Consider the following 16,143-nt stretch of genomic DNA (forward strand, 5'->3'; position numbering starts at 1 on the left):
TTAATTTGGAAAATGGTGACATGTTTTTTGATGATTTATTTTCACCAATCAATTTGCCACGTGGGATGAAATTGAATACATGTCACCAATTGAAATTGACAAATGTCAATCAATTAGGTGTGGAATTCAACTTTTATATATTATATAGATTAAGAGTGCGCTTGAGTCCACCCTTGCGGTTTGAAATCTAGTTGAATCTTTTAGATTATGTGGAATATTTTCAATTTTGGACACGTTTTATTCCATTCGAGCTCCACATTTTGATGTTAGATCATGATCATAAGATATTAAACATATGTTTATTGGCTTGTATATATCAAATTGTGTGCATCAGAAACTATATTTTTGCACAAAACGAGTAGAAACTAGAGAACATTCCACGGAATCTATATGATTATGTTAAATTTGACACCATAAAAGTGGAGATGTAAGAAGATTCATAGTTGAACAGGTTATATATAATTATTTAAATATAAAAATATTTTTTTTCGTAATTTAACCATACATCACGAGTGGTTGTAATTTACCCTATATATTATAATTCTCCCGGTACATTACACGTAGCGTTAATTACAAAAGAAGGGATGGCAAAAAAATTGGTATACGTAATATGTAAAGCTGCTTTTTCATGCACATATTATGGATATTATATTCAAAAGTCAACGGTCCACATATAATTTCATAAAAATATTATTTTAAATTGTAATCCCATTAAAATATGAAATCATAATAAAGATTCAATAAATCTGCAGTTCATTATAAATAAAGAGAACAACAATGTAACTTAGCCCTCACACATTGCTTCACAATATAATACAAAAACATTAATTTCTTGTCAATGAAAGCCTTGAAACAAGACATGTTTGTTACATCTGCACTACCAATATTGCTTCTCATGATGCTCGTCGCATCATCAAAAGCAATATTCTTCGATAAAAAGAACGTCACGATACGTAACGAAATTCCAGGCGAAACTATCAACATCCAGTGCTATTCGTCGGAAGACAATCTTGGATCACACGACCTCGCCTACGGCGCAAGTTACTCTTGGCACTTCCGCGTCAACCTTTGGGGTACTACCAAGTTTTGGTGCGACTTTACTACAAAACATGGGTCCGGGAATTACGGCGTCTACACTAGGAATTTGGATGAATCATGCAACGGGTTGTTTCAATGGTTAGTGAAGGAAAATGGACTGTGCCTAATAATGAATGCACTCGATGATAAATTATATTGCCAACGCTGGAAGAAGCCGCCGAGTCTTCTCTAACTACTTCGTGCCGTAAATTAAATCGAGTAATAATATATATGATCGATATGCAGATATATATTTATATAAACAACTTTATTAATTCAAGCTTTGAGAGATGTATTATCTGGCTAGTGTATTGATCAAATAAATCATATTGCAAGATGGTTAATATTGTTAATTAATGTTTCTTGCTAACATAGTCGCTCCTACCTTTTTTTTTCATCAATAATAATTTTGAAGAACGTTTATTAATAGTTTCATAGAATATATTAATAATATGTAAATTAACAAAAATATGGGGGTATTTTCGCATTTCAATCAGAGAAAATATACTTTTACTTTTACTTTTTTTTTTTTTTTTTTTGTAAGTTTCTAATTTTTTCTTTAAATTATCATGATGTTTTTTAATAGAGCAAGAACAAAATAAATTATGTTCTTATATCAAGGAAATGGTAATTATTTTATGATCATCTCTGTTGGTCACCTTAATGATTTAGTTTTCTAAGTTGACATGCATTGCAAATTTAGCATTTTTTTGTCTTATTTGGCTTGATTTTCTTTCATTTTAGTCGTTGGTTAATGGTGTGACAAAACAAATTCGCCATAATTTATTTTATATATATTATTAAAAAAAGCATAAATTACGGCCAACCCCTGAGGTAGGTTAAACTACGAAAAAATTCCTCAAGTTTGAATAATTACAATTACTCCTAAATTATGACTCTTATAAATTATATGAAATATTCTTCAATTTGTACACATTTTACCTTATTCGAGCTCCACATTTTGAAACAAGATGATCATAAGATGTGTCTCTTATTTTGTAAATATGTAAGTATCAGATTGTTGTGCATCAGAAAGTGCATGTTTGCACAAAACGAGTACAAATTAAAGAATATTCCACAAAATCTAATTAAAAAAATCTATTAAATTTGTTACTATAAAGATGGGCACGTAAGAAGATTTATAATCAATGGATGGTTGTAATTATCTAAATATATAAATCTGCTTTTTCATGCACATATTATGAACTTTTAAAAGTCAAAGGTAATAATTTCATAAATCTGTAATAAGATAATAGGAAAATTCTTGACTGCAGTTCAATATAAATAAACAGAGCACCACTGCTTCACAATCATAATATATACACATATATCAAATAATTGCCAATGAAAGCCCTCAAACAAAACATGTTTGTTATATCTGCACCACAAATATTGCTTCTCATGATGCTCGTCGCATCATCAGAAGCAGTATTCGAGAAAATACACGTCACGGTAGGTAACGACATTCCAGGCGAAACTATCAACATCCACTGCTATTCGACGGAAGACAATCTCGGATCGCACGACCTCGCCTACGGCGCAAATTTCTCTTGGGACTTCCGCGTCAACGTTTGGGGTACTACCAAGTTTTGGTGCGACATTACTACAAAACATGGGTCCGGGAATTACGGCGTCTACACTAAGCATGTGGCGGTTTATTGCAACGGGGTGTTTCAATGGTTAGTGAAGGAAAAGGGACCGTGCCTAATTATGACCGAACTCGGTAATAATCTATATTGCCAAGACTGGAAGAACCCGCCGAGTCTTCTCTAATCATTTCGTGCCGTAAATTAAACCGAGTAATAATGATATGATATGAAGAGATATGTATTTACATTATATAATTTATATTTATATAAACAAATTTATCAATTCAATTCAAGCTTTGAGAGATGTAGTAAGTGTATTGATTAATTAAATCATATTGTAAGATGGTTAATATTATTAATTAATGTTTCTTGCTACATAGTCGCTCTTACCTTTTTTTTCCATCAATATTAGTTTTGAAGAAATTTTATTTAATAGTTTCATAGATAATATTAATACATAAATTAACAAAAGTATAAGGGGTATTTTTGCAATTCAATCAAAGAAATTATACTTTTACATTCGTTTTTTAACTTTATATTATTTTCTTTAAATTATCCATTATGTTTTTATTACAGCCATCCCCTAAGCTAATGTTAAATTACGAAAAAAACTCTTCATATTTGAATCCTCTTACACGTCCACCCTTGTGGTGTTAAATTTAGTGGAATCATCTAAATTATGTGCAATATTCTCCAGTTACTACCCGTTTTTTACCCTATCCCAACTCCACATTTTGAAATAAGATAATCATAAGATGTGTCTCGTTTTGTAAACATCAGATTGTTCATCAAAAACTGCATTTTGCACAAAACAAGTACAAATTAGAGATCATTCCATAAAATCTAAAAAAAATTACTAAATTTCATATCATAAGTATGAACATGTAAGAAGACTCATAATTAATAGGTGGTTGTAATTACCTAAATATCTAAAGTTGTTTTTTCATGCACATATTATGGATTTGTAAAAGTCAACTGTAATTAAATTTCATAAAAATAATATTTGATGTAATCCCATGAAAATATGAAATCATAATAAGATTCAATAAATCTGTAATAAGATCAAGCAAATTTCTTGATCTGCAGTTCAATATAAATAATCATAATATATATATATATATATATATATATATATATATAGATATATATATATATATCAAATAATTCCCAATTCATTTCTTAATAATTGCCAATGAAAACCCTGAAACAAAACAACTTTGTTATATCTACACCACAACTATTGCTTCTCATGATGCTCGTTGCATCATCAGAAGCAATATTCGAAAAAATAAACGTCACGATAAGTAACGACATTCCAGGCGAAACTGTCAACATCCACTGCTATTCAACGGAAGACAATCTTGGATCGCACGACCTCATCTACGGCACAAATTTTTCTTGGAGCTTCCGCGTCAACGTTTGGGGTACGACGAAATTTTGGTGCGACTTTACCACAAAACATGGATCCGGGAGTTACGGCGTTTACACGAAGAGTTTGTCTGTTTATTGCAACGATTTGTATCAATGGTTAGTGAAGGAAACCGGACCGTGCCTAATAATGACTCGGCTCGAGAATCGTCTATATTGCCAAGAATGGAAGAAGCCGAGTCTTCTCTAAGTATTTCGTGGTGTAAATTAAACCGAGTAATAATATACGATATGCAGATATAGATTTACATTATATTTATATAAACAACTTCATTAAGTCAAGCTTTTAGAGATGTATCTAAGCTAGTATATTGATAAAATAAATCATACTGTGAGATTGTTAATATATATTGTTAATTAATGTTTCTTGCTACATAGTCGCTCTTAACCTTTTTTTCATCAATATTAATTTTGAAGAAATTTTATTTAATAGTTTCATAGAATGCATCAATATGTAAATTAACAAAAATATAGGGGTATTTTTGCAATTCAATCAAAGATATTATACTTTTACAACTTTGCATGTAATAACTTTGCAATTTTAGCATTTTCTGTCTTATTTTGCTTGAATTCTTGAAGTTTGGCCCGTTGATTAATAAATTGGCTATTTTTATTTTCTTATGAATGTTCGTCTAACTTAGTTTATAATTAAACTCGTCTTCTCACATGATCAGAGTTATATCAAAACTAAACTAGATCGTGAACTTATAATTTTTTATATAAGTGCCTATATACACAATTTTTGTTAAGATTATTTGCTGCGTTATAAAAATAAAAATTCAAGTGTTTTAGGATCAATAGCGCTAGATTTGCAAAATTATTGCATGTAAAATTGAAATACGACAGATATAGGACTAAATTTCTAATCATAAAGGACTAAAATTACAAGTTTCCCTCTTTATCTATATAATATATCCATAGGATGACTTCAGTCACCAAGCTTGTTCTTTTTCGGTAACGGTCCACACGAAGTAACAGAAATCTTACTCGAGACGGTGTTACTTTTCACAACACTTTTCGTAACAAGATTCACATAATTTGTAATAAGATTGCGCAAAGTTATCTTGGTTTATTATAAAAACATCACGGCTCTTTAAATTTACGCAAACAATATTACTTATGATGCTGGTCGCATCAGAAGCAATATTGGACGAGACAGTTGTTACGGTGACTAATGTAATTCTAGACGAAACTAACCATGGTTCCGGGATGTATAGAGTATTTACCAGGAGATTAGATGATCAATGTGATGACTACTGTCTCTGGTACATAAAGTCAACTTGCCAATGCCCGAAGCAGACTGCCGAAAATGGAAGTCAACCCCTCCATCCCCATCTCCATCTCAACTCTTTCATCCTTGGGAGAGAAATCAAGCAAGATTAAACAAGTTATTCTATTAAATGATCAAGAAAGTCAAATGTATATATATGGAGATCGATGCAATAAAATTAGATAAAAAAAAATAAGAAAAACCAAATTTGCAAACGTATAGTAAGAACGATGCTCCTTTCACTGTGTCTATATATTGTACAAGGATTACATGAAGATGTAATAAAATAAGTGACATGACGTGCTGCTAAAATAAAAAAAAATTTAAATAAAATAAAAAAAAAAACGTTGGGTTCTACTATGACATAAGAAAAGGAATATCCACATGGAGGGGGGAATTGGACGAGCCCTCATATGGTCGATCATTTTTCTTCAAATTCAACATCGATGATATCTGGTTGAGATTTTGAAGAGGAAGTATTTGAACCTCTGTCGCCTCTCGAGAAAAAGTCGTTTTTTGGTTGCCAAACAGTATTTCCACAACTTGCACATCTTACAGTTTGGCTCTTATATCCAACAAATGGCTTCCTACAAGCTGGGCATTCTCCCTGCTCGGATAAAATTAATAGAGTGAGGGGGATGGTAAAATTCTCCACGTAGAAAAAAGGTGGAAATGTAAATAAAAAACTCAAGAAAGAAGCAAGCATGCAAAAAAACAAACAAAACAAAAGGGACAATAAGTTGAACTTCAAATGGAAAAGCATAGCAAGGGGAGTGCACAAAAGTTTCCCATAAGAGGAAGAAATGACGAACTCTTTAGCATACGTATATCATTTACCTGAACACTTTAAAAAAGGTATATAAAATGAATTGGCTTACAGAACAATTTATAGAATTTTCAAACCTTAGTGCATTCACCATGATATCTTCGGCAGCTAGCAATCAATTCAATAGTTCATAGCTTATAGTGTCTTTAGATAGGTGTTCGGTTTGTTTCACACATTTATCTAGTTCGAATATTCACAATGATTATGCCGTACATGATATATCATTCTAAAACCAAAACCTATTTAAGCAAATCGTGATTGAAGGAACTTAAGGCAATCCAGTAGGAAAATTATCTAAAAAATTGTCGAAGAAAATGCAAAAAAGAAAAACTTTACCTTAATGACGAGGTTATTTGCTATAGCCCCAATTAAGAGAGGACCAGCAAACGGCAGTACCCACGTGGCGAAAATTAAAAACCGGAATAGCCAACCAGAAAGAGCAAACCATAGGAAGAAAAGCGTCTGCCAAGAGATGTATTCACAGTCACAAGTTAGAGTGCAGATACAAAAAACTACAAGATTTTCATATCTAGTTTCATCGACATACAGAAAAGGCTCTGGTACACCAAATGAATCCACTTAATCAGCACATGAACAAAGCTCTGATTCGGCAATTCACAAAAGAGGAAGTGCTCTGTAAATGCAGAATGCCTAATAATGCAGTTTCATTTGGCAATTTTTCATCTACTAAGCTGTGATTTGATAATTTGGTATGTGCATACACAGATAATAATACCGGAAGCACCAAAAGCGATTTATAAATGCCGAATGAGAAGCATGAGATTCACAATAGAGGAAGTTAGAACAATACATCCACAGAATTTTCTTTTTCTTGATCAAAATATACAACTATTTACAGTCCACATACGAATCTGCAAATTTGTGTTACAATCAATAAGTTCACAAAACCATAGAACAACCAAATGACTGCGGAACTAAGTGCCACACTTCTCGGTATCGTTTTAACAACGGAATCGTGAAAAATCCAAATACCATACTTCACCCAAAATACAACTTCAAAAAAAAAAAGTTGAGTGATACTTACTGCAAAGCTCCTTCCCAAAGGAGTATCCAGAAAATCATTGAGCTGCTTCCTGTACTGAAAACAAATTAAATAGAAAATTCAGTATTATTAAACAGCTATTTTCGTTCCCAATTAACATTACAATTTCCAATACTATGTTACACCAATCAAAATCAACACCAAAAATTCTGCCATATCAACAGTAATCAATATAATTATACCCTGGGCAAATTTCTAGTGAAATCTAGCGAAAACGTCCGCCACCGCTGAGTAATCTCGAAATCGCGGTCAAGCTCACGCGCTCGGTCGGCAGCTGACTGCGCCACAACTGAGAACCGTCCGGAGACATCATACCTCCGGTCAATTCGCTCCGCCGTCTTCCTCGTCTCGTAAACGAACAGTTCGAACCCGTCGTTGGCACTCCGCCACGCGCTTCGCCACAGTTCGCCCGACCTCACGCGCTGCGCGAATCCGTCGATGTCGCTGCGCCCGAAGGCGCGTATAGTAGCGGCGCGGCGAACCGGAACAATATTCGGCCGGTAAAAACTATGTTTTTGAGGTTTCGAGGTGAGTACAGGGTGCCACGGCAGGCTCGACGCCATGAACAACGAAAATGGTGAGCCGAAGCTTTTACAGAGGAAGTGATTTCTTCTCGCTTTTTTTCTTCTTTTTTGCCCTTTCTCGTGGTTCGGGTAGAATTGAAGGTTTGGAAGGGACGAGTCCACAGAAGTATGTAGAAATTGTGATTTGGCCCCCCAACTTTTAGGATATTTTAATTTGTGCTGGATATAGAGACAACCCCATCAATGAGATGTGTACAGTCTGCTAATCACAAGATTTTAAGTTTTAATTAATGGTTCAGTTTATTTTAATATTTTCGTTATAGTATGTTTAACATATTTTTAATTAAAATAAATGAATAATAAATATTAATAATACACAAGAATAATGAGATGTAAATGAAAAAAATCCAGTAACTTTATCAACAAGGTCCAATTTAAGCTCAAGCCCAATAAGGTGAATTATAGTATATATATTAGACCATGGTTCCATGGCCTAGACCAAAAAAACTTACTTGACCCGACCCGACCCGACCCGACCCGACCCATGAAATATGTGGTAAAAGTCCGAACATCTTTTTCGACTCATAGAATTAAACCCAGTGACATAGTGTTGTTTACATATCTCGTACAATTTACGAGTTATTGTTACGACCGCGGACATTGATTGGGGAAAAAAAAGATTACAATAATTGTTTTGCACTATAAATTAAATTGATTATTATTTCCTAAATTAAAATGGTGGAATGATGCATCATTAATCATTTACACCATTCGATTAACCTTTTTTTTGTTGGCACCATTCGATTAACCTTGATATCAATTGTTTGTTGACCAAAATACATTTATTTACTAGTGCCGGATAATATGAAATAATAAAAAATTTCTTGAAAAAAATGACAAATATTACAAAAGAAATGGAGTGAATCTTTAATACAATTACAAGTATAGGAATCTAGAAGTCCTTATAGATTATAGCTTTACTCCTATGTTCTTTATATTTAATTTTAGATCAAATAAACCTTAATTATATTTTCCCAACTTTAGAATGTTGTAGTTAAGAAAACAACCCTCTTTAATTCAACTAAACCATGACTCCTACTCGATTCAATTATTTATCAAACCAAATTAAAAAGATATTTTTCTGAATTTCATAAAAATCCAAATAAATTTGAACAATCATGTCTTCAACTCGATTTTGATTTGATAATGAGATCCATTTAAAATTATTTAAATTTAGTTTTTCAATTAATAACTTTAATAAATAAATAAATAAATGAAAAAAAAAAAAAAAAAAAAGGAAAAGTGAGCGACGCTCCTCCAGCTCCACCCACCAGAAGGAAGGGTGAAGACCTGACCCCATATCCCCTCCGAAATCTGAATCCCATTTCCCCATAAATCAAATCAAATCAAATCAAATCAAAACAAAACCCCCAAATTTATTTCTTCACTAATTACAATTATCTTCTTCTCCAGTCCACCGATTTAATCTGTAATCCCCCTACCGATTGATCCGGCGCCGACAAATCCGATGGCAGACCCGCCGGAGGAATCATCACCCGTCGCCGGCGAAGTTTTCAGGCTTGTTGAGCAGGCCAAGGAGTTGCAGGATACGGCTTCGTCTCTGATCTCCCGCACCTCTCGCGAAGAAGACGCCCTCCGCCAGCGCGTCGCCACACTCGATTCCCGCATCAAATCCCTCCGAATCTCCAAGCATGACGACAAAGTACGCTCGTTTTATATAGATAATAGTTATAACACACTATGCGTCTTTCATTTTATTTAATTTTTTTCTTCTTCTGAAAATTGCCAGTTAGAAGAGGAGTTGGTGAGAGCTAGATACGTATTAAGTGAAGGAGACGCAGCGGCATTTCTTCCAAGCAAATCTCATGGTTTGTCGTTTTCTCCATCTTTAATTAGATTTATGCTCTCTTCTTTTTTTTTTTTTTTCCCTACAGTGAAAATGGACTTATTAATGCAGGAAGATTTTTGAGGATGTTTTTGGGACCAATTAACGTACGGGCAAACAGGAAGGATGTGCAGTTGAAAGTGAAGGAGGAATATAATAGTTTCAGAGTACGGCCTTATATCTAACCTTGTGATGTCACTTTATTTTTCTTGCTTATGCCGGTCATTCTGTATCATTTTTGTGTATGAGCTTATGCAACCAACTTAATGAGCATTACATTGTTTTCTTCAATCTTCAATTAATGAAAAGCATTTGCTTAAGCTCTTCTTGTATCTCATGGCAGGACAGAACAGCATTTCTGTTCCTCTGTTTGCCGACTCTGCTGCTTGTTCTGAGGTCATGGATTTGGGATGGATGTCTGCCTGCATTGCCGGTTCAACTCTATCAGGTATATTTTTGCGAGATTTTCTCCTTCAGTTTTTTCCACGTTTGTTTCTTTTGCATTTTCCATTGTCAGAAAAGTTTAAAATTTGTACCTGTGAACCTAATGTCTTCTTCCAGGCATGGTTGCTGTATCTCTACACTGGTCTGGCTTTAAGAGAGAATATCTTGAGAGTTAATGGAAGTGATATACGTCCATGGTAATTGAATACGGTTCAAACCCTTTCTTTTTATTAGAGCTGTGGCATCTTATTCTAGTGATAGCGCATTTTCTTTATGCTTATTTCTGTATCTTAAAAAATAGTTGCAATAAAACTTGCATTTCCAGTTGTCTTACTGTGCACAGATGGGCAAATTAGGCAGCTTTTCCTATACAAGTGTGTTTCAGACTTCCTACTTTTGCTGATGTAACTTTACTACATGAATAGATGCTTATATTAGGTACTTGTATAAGTAGGCGACATACAATTCCCCGATTTATAATGTCGGAATGTAGTAAACAAGTTTTAGGCACCCTGGCCCTTTTCCGACCAAGTAGTCTATTGAGTGTTGCTTGATAGTATTCTATGCTACCTGCTTAATCCTAGATCTTGCACGGAAGACTTAATTTTGGTTGTCTGTATAGTTGTCTCAACTTGGTGTAACGAGAAAAACTTACTTTTTATTGTTAGTTTGTAAAAGGCAGTAGATTAGTATATTGATTGTGATTTTACTTCTGCAGGTGGATTAAACATCATTACTGTGCTATGGCCATGGCTCTCATTAGTCTTACTTGGGACATAGAGAGGGGAACCGATTGTGCTCAGAAACAGGTAGTTTATGCATTAGCTTCTTTTCCTTCGCACGAACAAAAAACATATCTTATTTATAATATGACTGAAAGTGAAACGGTCATTGTAGAGAGGAGTAGAACTGTTCTTGAGATGGGCTATCATGCAAGGAGTTGCAATGATGCTTCAGAACAGATATCAAAGGCAGAGACTTTATACACGAATTGCACTTGGCAAGGTAATAATAATCTTTCGCTTCTTGTGCAATTATCGGTTTGCCCCCTTTCTTGAAAGACTATATAGACGAGTAGATATCGGTTAATACGGACTTCTTGTCAATCATCTGGTTATTCTTGTCAATGTATTCCAATTTTTTTCTAAAAATGTTTCCAAATTCTGTCACGTAATGTGGAACAGGCAAAATATTTCTATATTGACATTCTTTTTTTAATCGTAGGCAAGGAGAATGGATGTTGTTTGGGGAGAAACTGCTGGAGTGGAGGGTCAGTTACTGCTTCTGTGCCCTGTACTTTTTGTTTTGCAGGTATTTCTGAAATGCTTACTACTTCTTTAACATTTCTTTTTCTTTTGTGTGTGTGTGTGTGCGCGCGTGTTTGTTTTAGCAGCATAGATTTTGCTTTATTGATTTTGTTTCATCTTGTGGTAGCTACTCTTGTTATGTTTTTCGGAAAGAGTGTTTGCCGCAGAGGCTGTTCTAAGTTAGCACTGTGCTCCTTATTTTCAGGGTTTCGAAGCCTACATCGGGTTTTTGTTGCTTAAAACTGCACTTGCTGGATTCAGTTCAGATTGGCAGGTAGAATAATCATCTGAATTTTCGCAAGCACTTCCGATTACAGTGACATCAAATTCAATTTCAGATGCTAATATTTTCCTATTTCAGGTAATTACGTGCGGAATACTCCTCATAATTATGGCCGTAGGAAATTTTGCCAACACGGTGCAGACCCTAGTCACAAAGTCTAGGGTTAAGGCAAAAATAAAGAGAGGTAAAAGCAGACAAGATTTGAGTCAGGTCTCTAGTGACAAGATTTACGATTAGGACGAAGACGGTTCTTATTTCACAGAGGCTGTAATAATGGTACACACAACTTATTTTGGTCCCAGTTGTTCTCTTGCAACCGAATTTTGACCTTTATGCACGTGTTGTTAATCGGTGTTTTTTTTTCTTTCTTTTTTTAATCATTTATGTGTATTGTTTTGATTTTAATGGAAAATAAAGCTTGGTCCTTTTTTTATAGATGCTGTACTTGTCCCAGCATTTAATGTTTTTATTTAATTCATCATTCATGTAGTGACTGGAATTGAACTACCTCTGTTAATATTAGTTAGGTTAGGTAGTTCGATTCCAAAAATGGTTCATTCTATTGATTGCTGTTGTATAGAATAGGGTGGGAAGTTCAAATCAGACGATACGATGATTACAATTTGTCGCCTACTGTAAAGTATATACTTACAAAATGCATCCAAATATTTTAAAAAATAAGCTCGATTAAATTCAATATAGACAACGCTCCCTTAATTTGTAATAATTTAACGAGGCTTTGATTTCCAAATAATGGTATATGCATTCAAGATTAGTCTAGAATTCGTGACGCGTGCGGCGTATGGTCTTCAGCTTCTCCAACTCTTGTCCGTGCGCAATTCCAGGATCGACATAACACAACTGAAACAAAAACCAAAACATTAACATCTTAACCACATTTCAACGAGACAGGTAACAACACTGAGCAGAACATGTTCGAACCTGGTACATTGACTTCCTCAGTGTGTGAGCTCCTCGCTTTATTAACCTTTGCCATCCGACATTCTTTCTGAGAGATTCTTCCAGGTTTCTTGTTTTCTAGAGAGAGAAACGATTTGAAAAGTCAAAATTACCGTTCCAGAGTGAGGTTACTTCGTTTAGAGAAACTAAACAAAAAAAACGGGTAGCCAATTTTAGAATATCAATTTGAACTTTAACGAATTTTGACATGGTTGGTATATTCTTACTTCAGAAGGATCAAAAATTAATAAGTTGTACAGCTTCTTCCCATTCTTCTGATGCTTAACCTGAATGCCAACTATGGTTCTTGAATGGCCATCGTGTTGGAAGTACAACGGCCTGCACAGGAATCCGCGTAGTAAGTTAAAATCGAGTTGTGCAAATTTGAAGGAAAAAAATAAATAAACAACTTTCCGTTAAAAGAAAATAAGTACGATAAGAATTTTTGTGCTACTGCCAGGATTTACTTACGTTTTCTCGCTAATAACAACACAGCTATTGCCTGATGATATGCTAGCATTGTTGCCACGAAAGTAATTCCAAACCCACTCTGTGAGACCGTCAACCTGTTTGCAGCCTTCATTACCAGAGGAAACTCTCGGCGACAAGTCTACTTTCCCCTTCGATAGAAACGAGTCCATTGGTCCATAAATCTGCGAGATTTTCCTCTTGCCAAAGCCCACACAAGCAACCGAAGAATCCAACTCATAACTTTTATCCACAAAATCAACTATACATGCACGCAGACCAAAGGAACGTAAAAGTGCAGCGCATTCAACAGTTCCAATCCAGTTTCTCTTGCCGTGAATTTTCTGATCAAACTCATTCGAGCCAAGAGTATCGAAACCCTTTTCCCAAGCAAGCTCGAGCCATCTTTGAAGCCATCCAATATTAGGTACAAAACCAGAACCACCGTATAAAACCTGCTTGGCTTCTTCCCTTTGGCTTAGCAAATGAGAGCTAAGCATTTGGATATTACGCCACCCACACCCCCAACCAATATCCCATTCAGTACTCTGAAAATGATCGATATGCCCACACAATATACTTGACGAGTTCCCCGATTCTAATTCCAAACATTTTCCCAACATTGTCATTAAATTTCCTTCGACTTTGTAGAATTTCTCCTTATTCTGTGAGAGTACCAAAGACGCGTACTTTTCAGCATCAATTTTCCCCACACAATCGGTTGTCTTAGCATCACACCTAGAAGAACTAGGCCAACATTTCAATGAATTTTCAGCCTGCATATAAATATAGTTTCGTACGTAAATTACCGATATCGGAGATACCACCAATAACTGAAGCATGCAAAATATCGGAGTATTTACGAAAAGTGCCCAACAAATTGACATCAAGTTTATACAAAACTGCAAAATACTTTGCTCGAATTAATTGTGTGATCATGCTGTTCATCTTTATACATACAATCTAGTCTATGTATTCCTTCCTCCATGTGTGCAGTTCAAACTTGAAAATTCGAAACAGAAACACATATATATATATATATATATATATATATATATATATATATATATATATATATATATATATATATATATATATATATATATATATATATATATATATATATATATATATATATATATATATATATATATATATATATATGTCAGTAGACAAACACTAACAGGGAATCTCTCACTTCAAAATATTAGGGCAAATTTGATAAAAGGCCGTTACCAAAATAGAACACTGGAATAATCTAAGTAGAGAAAATCGGAATCCCCAAATTAAAATCAGCGGCGCAAACGAAAAGCGAAGAGGAATATATGAATACGTACAATTCGAGGTGGGCTAGGCGGAGCAATAGAGATTATCCGCGCGAATTCGAAATCTCTGCTGTAATCTTCATCGTCGAAATGCTCATTCGCGTGTCTGAGGAATTAAAAATTGAAAAAAAAAAAAAAAAAGTAATCAAAATCAAAGGCCAGAAAAAAAAAAGGAGGAGAATTAAAAAGAGCATACCTCTGGAGTTCTAAGGATGGAACGCTTAAATTACAAATAGGGCAAGTTGAAATCTCCATAGCTGAGCTTTGAATTTGAAATTTTTTAATGATTTTTTTTATTTTTCTTTCGAGAGTTTTGAAAGTGGAGAGGAACGAAAGCGGTAGGATTAAGCGCGGAGTAATGGGGTATTAAGTATTTATATGGTTGTTTTTTCTTGAAGATGTGCTTTTATTTGTTTGGAGTTCGATTTTAAATGTCATTTTGATCCTTTTTTCGACTCGGATTTGTCAAAATTCAAAACATTAAATTTGTAGTTATTCGAGTTGGTTTTCTAATTCAACGTGAATTAATTTGATTGGATGTTGGGATGAGAATTGTGCATGAATGAATAAATACTCATATTGTAAATTGTTCATTCTTAAGTATATTGCTGACATCCAATCTAGTTGATTTATACTGCATTAGAAAACCGACTCAAATGACTACCAATTTTGTGTATTGAGTTTTGCCAAATTCAAACTGAAAAAAAAGTTCAAAACCACATATAAAATTTGAACAATATCGATAAAATTGAAACAAAGTTGAGCATTTCAGATTTAGATCTTGATTTTGTTGTAACTTTTACTTACTTTAACCGCAATGGGATGCCCGAGCAATTATGACTCTCAAGTCGTAAATCCCAAGTAAAAATAAACAAAAAACTTATAAATAGTCAAATTAGTATTTATATGGAAAGGATGAATGAACTCACATATTTATAGTTGTAATGTTTAGAATAGTTCTCTTGTTTAGTATCATTAGACATGTTCCATAAATCTTTTTGAAGGGATTTTAATAATAATTTTCGGGTTGGATTGGATCTTACGTGTATGAGATGCTACACTGAGTGGTTTTCCATATATATGTGAGTATAAAATTATTATATGCATATCATGTTGAATGACCATCTCAACCAAAAGCTTAAGCTGTTAGTGAAATGTATCATTTAGTATTAATATCTCCAACACGCCCCCTCAAGTGCAGGCGAATTACATTTGAAGCCTTGCACTTGAAATATTTGAATTGGGTGGCGGTGGGATTCGAACTCAGGACCTTGCGAATTACATTTGAAGCCTTGCACTTGAAATATTTGAATTTATTTGAATTGGGTGGCGGTGGGATTCGAATGACCATCTCAACCAAAAGCCTAAGCTGTTAGTGAAATGTATCATTTAGTATTAATATCTCCAACACGCCCCCTCAAGTGCAGGCGAATTACATTTGAAGCCTTGCACTTGAAATATTTGAATTGGGTGGCGGTGGGATTCGAACTCAGGACCTTTCATTTGGCCCGGCTCTGATACCATGTTGAATGACCATCTCAACCAAAAGCTTAAGCTGTTAGTGAAATGTATCATTTAGTATTAATATCTCCAACACGCCCCCTCAAGTGCAGGCGAATTACATTTGAAGCCTTGCACTTGAAATATTTGAATTGGGTGGCGGTGGGATTCGA

General features: G+C 34.4%; 6 protein-coding genes across 7 annotated transcripts; 4 read left to right on the forward strand and 2 right to left on the reverse strand.

Moving 5' to 3' along the window:
* The first annotated feature begins 838 nt into the window (after window positions 1–838).
* On the forward strand, window positions 839–1,270 carry LOC105977496 (S-protein homolog 5). Its single transcript, XM_013002798.2, has one exon. The coding sequence runs from the start codon at window positions 839–841 to the stop codon at window positions 1,268–1,270; it is 432 nt and encodes a 143-aa protein (XP_012858252.2).
* Window positions 1,271–2,421: 1,151 nt separating this feature from the next.
* Window positions 2,422–2,850, forward strand: LOC105977497 (S-protein homolog 5). The gene has a single exon (XM_013002799.2). The coding sequence runs from the start codon at window positions 2,422–2,424 to the stop codon at window positions 2,848–2,850; it is 429 nt and encodes a 142-aa protein (XP_012858253.2).
* Window positions 2,851–3,858: 1,008 nt separating this feature from the next.
* On the forward strand, window positions 3,859–4,284 carry LOC148769929 (S-protein homolog 5-like). The gene has a single exon (XM_088818852.1). The coding sequence runs from the start codon at window positions 3,859–3,861 to the stop codon at window positions 4,282–4,284; it is 426 nt and encodes a 141-aa protein (XP_088674978.1).
* A 1,287-nt stretch (window positions 4,285–5,571) lies between these two features.
* On the reverse strand, window positions 5,572–7,969 carry LOC105977962 (replicase polyprotein 1ab protein). The gene is made up of 4 exons (XM_013003364.2): window positions 7,436–7,969; window positions 7,236–7,289; window positions 6,527–6,652; window positions 5,572–5,971 (listed from the first exon to the last, which is right to left on the reverse strand). Exons 1-4 carry the CDS (start codon window positions 7,814–7,816, stop codon window positions 5,786–5,788), a joined length of 747 nt encoding a protein of 248 aa, XP_012858818.1. The 5' UTR covers window positions 7,817–7,969; the 3' UTR covers window positions 5,572–5,785.
* A 905-nt stretch (window positions 7,970–8,874) lies between these two features.
* Window positions 8,875–12,152, forward strand: LOC105977799 (uncharacterized). Of its 2 annotated transcripts, XM_013003181.2 has the most exons (11): window positions 9,126–9,267; window positions 9,299–9,500; window positions 9,588–9,666; window positions 9,756–9,850; window positions 10,027–10,131; window positions 10,245–10,324; window positions 10,846–10,936; window positions 11,025–11,132; window positions 11,352–11,438; window positions 11,640–11,708; window positions 11,796–12,152. In XM_013003181.2, exons 2-11 carry the CDS (start codon window positions 9,306–9,308, stop codon window positions 11,952–11,954), a joined length of 1,068 nt encoding a protein of 355 aa, XP_012858635.2. In that variant the 5' UTR covers window positions 9,126–9,267; window positions 9,299–9,305; the 3' UTR covers window positions 11,955–12,152. The 2 variants fall into 2 exon arrangements, with proteins under 2 accessions (XP_088675689.1, XP_012858635.2); XM_088819563.1 differs by having other exon boundaries at window positions 8,875–9,500.
* A 115-nt stretch (window positions 12,153–12,267) lies between these two features.
* Window positions 12,268–14,882, reverse strand: LOC105977798 (Peptidase C78, ubiquitin fold modifier-specific peptidase 1/ 2). The gene is made up of 6 exons (XM_013003180.2): window positions 14,667–14,882; window positions 14,483–14,576; window positions 13,149–13,921; window positions 12,905–13,016; window positions 12,660–12,755; window positions 12,268–12,578 (listed from the first exon to the last, which is right to left on the reverse strand). The coding sequence occupies exons 1-6, from the start codon at window positions 14,723–14,725 to the stop codon at window positions 12,495–12,497; spliced, it is 1,218 nt and encodes a 405-aa protein (XP_012858634.2). The 5' UTR covers window positions 14,726–14,882; the 3' UTR covers window positions 12,268–12,494.
* Between the last annotated feature and the right edge of the window lie 1,261 nt (window positions 14,883–16,143).

Source organism: Erythranthe guttata, chromosome 6 (genome assembly GCF_056151865.1).
Source record: "Erythranthe guttata isolate IM_541 chromosome 6, IM_541, whole genome shotgun sequence".
In the NCBI taxonomy this organism is placed as follows: domain Eukaryota; kingdom Viridiplantae; phylum Streptophyta; class Magnoliopsida; order Lamiales; family Phrymaceae; genus Erythranthe; species Erythranthe guttata.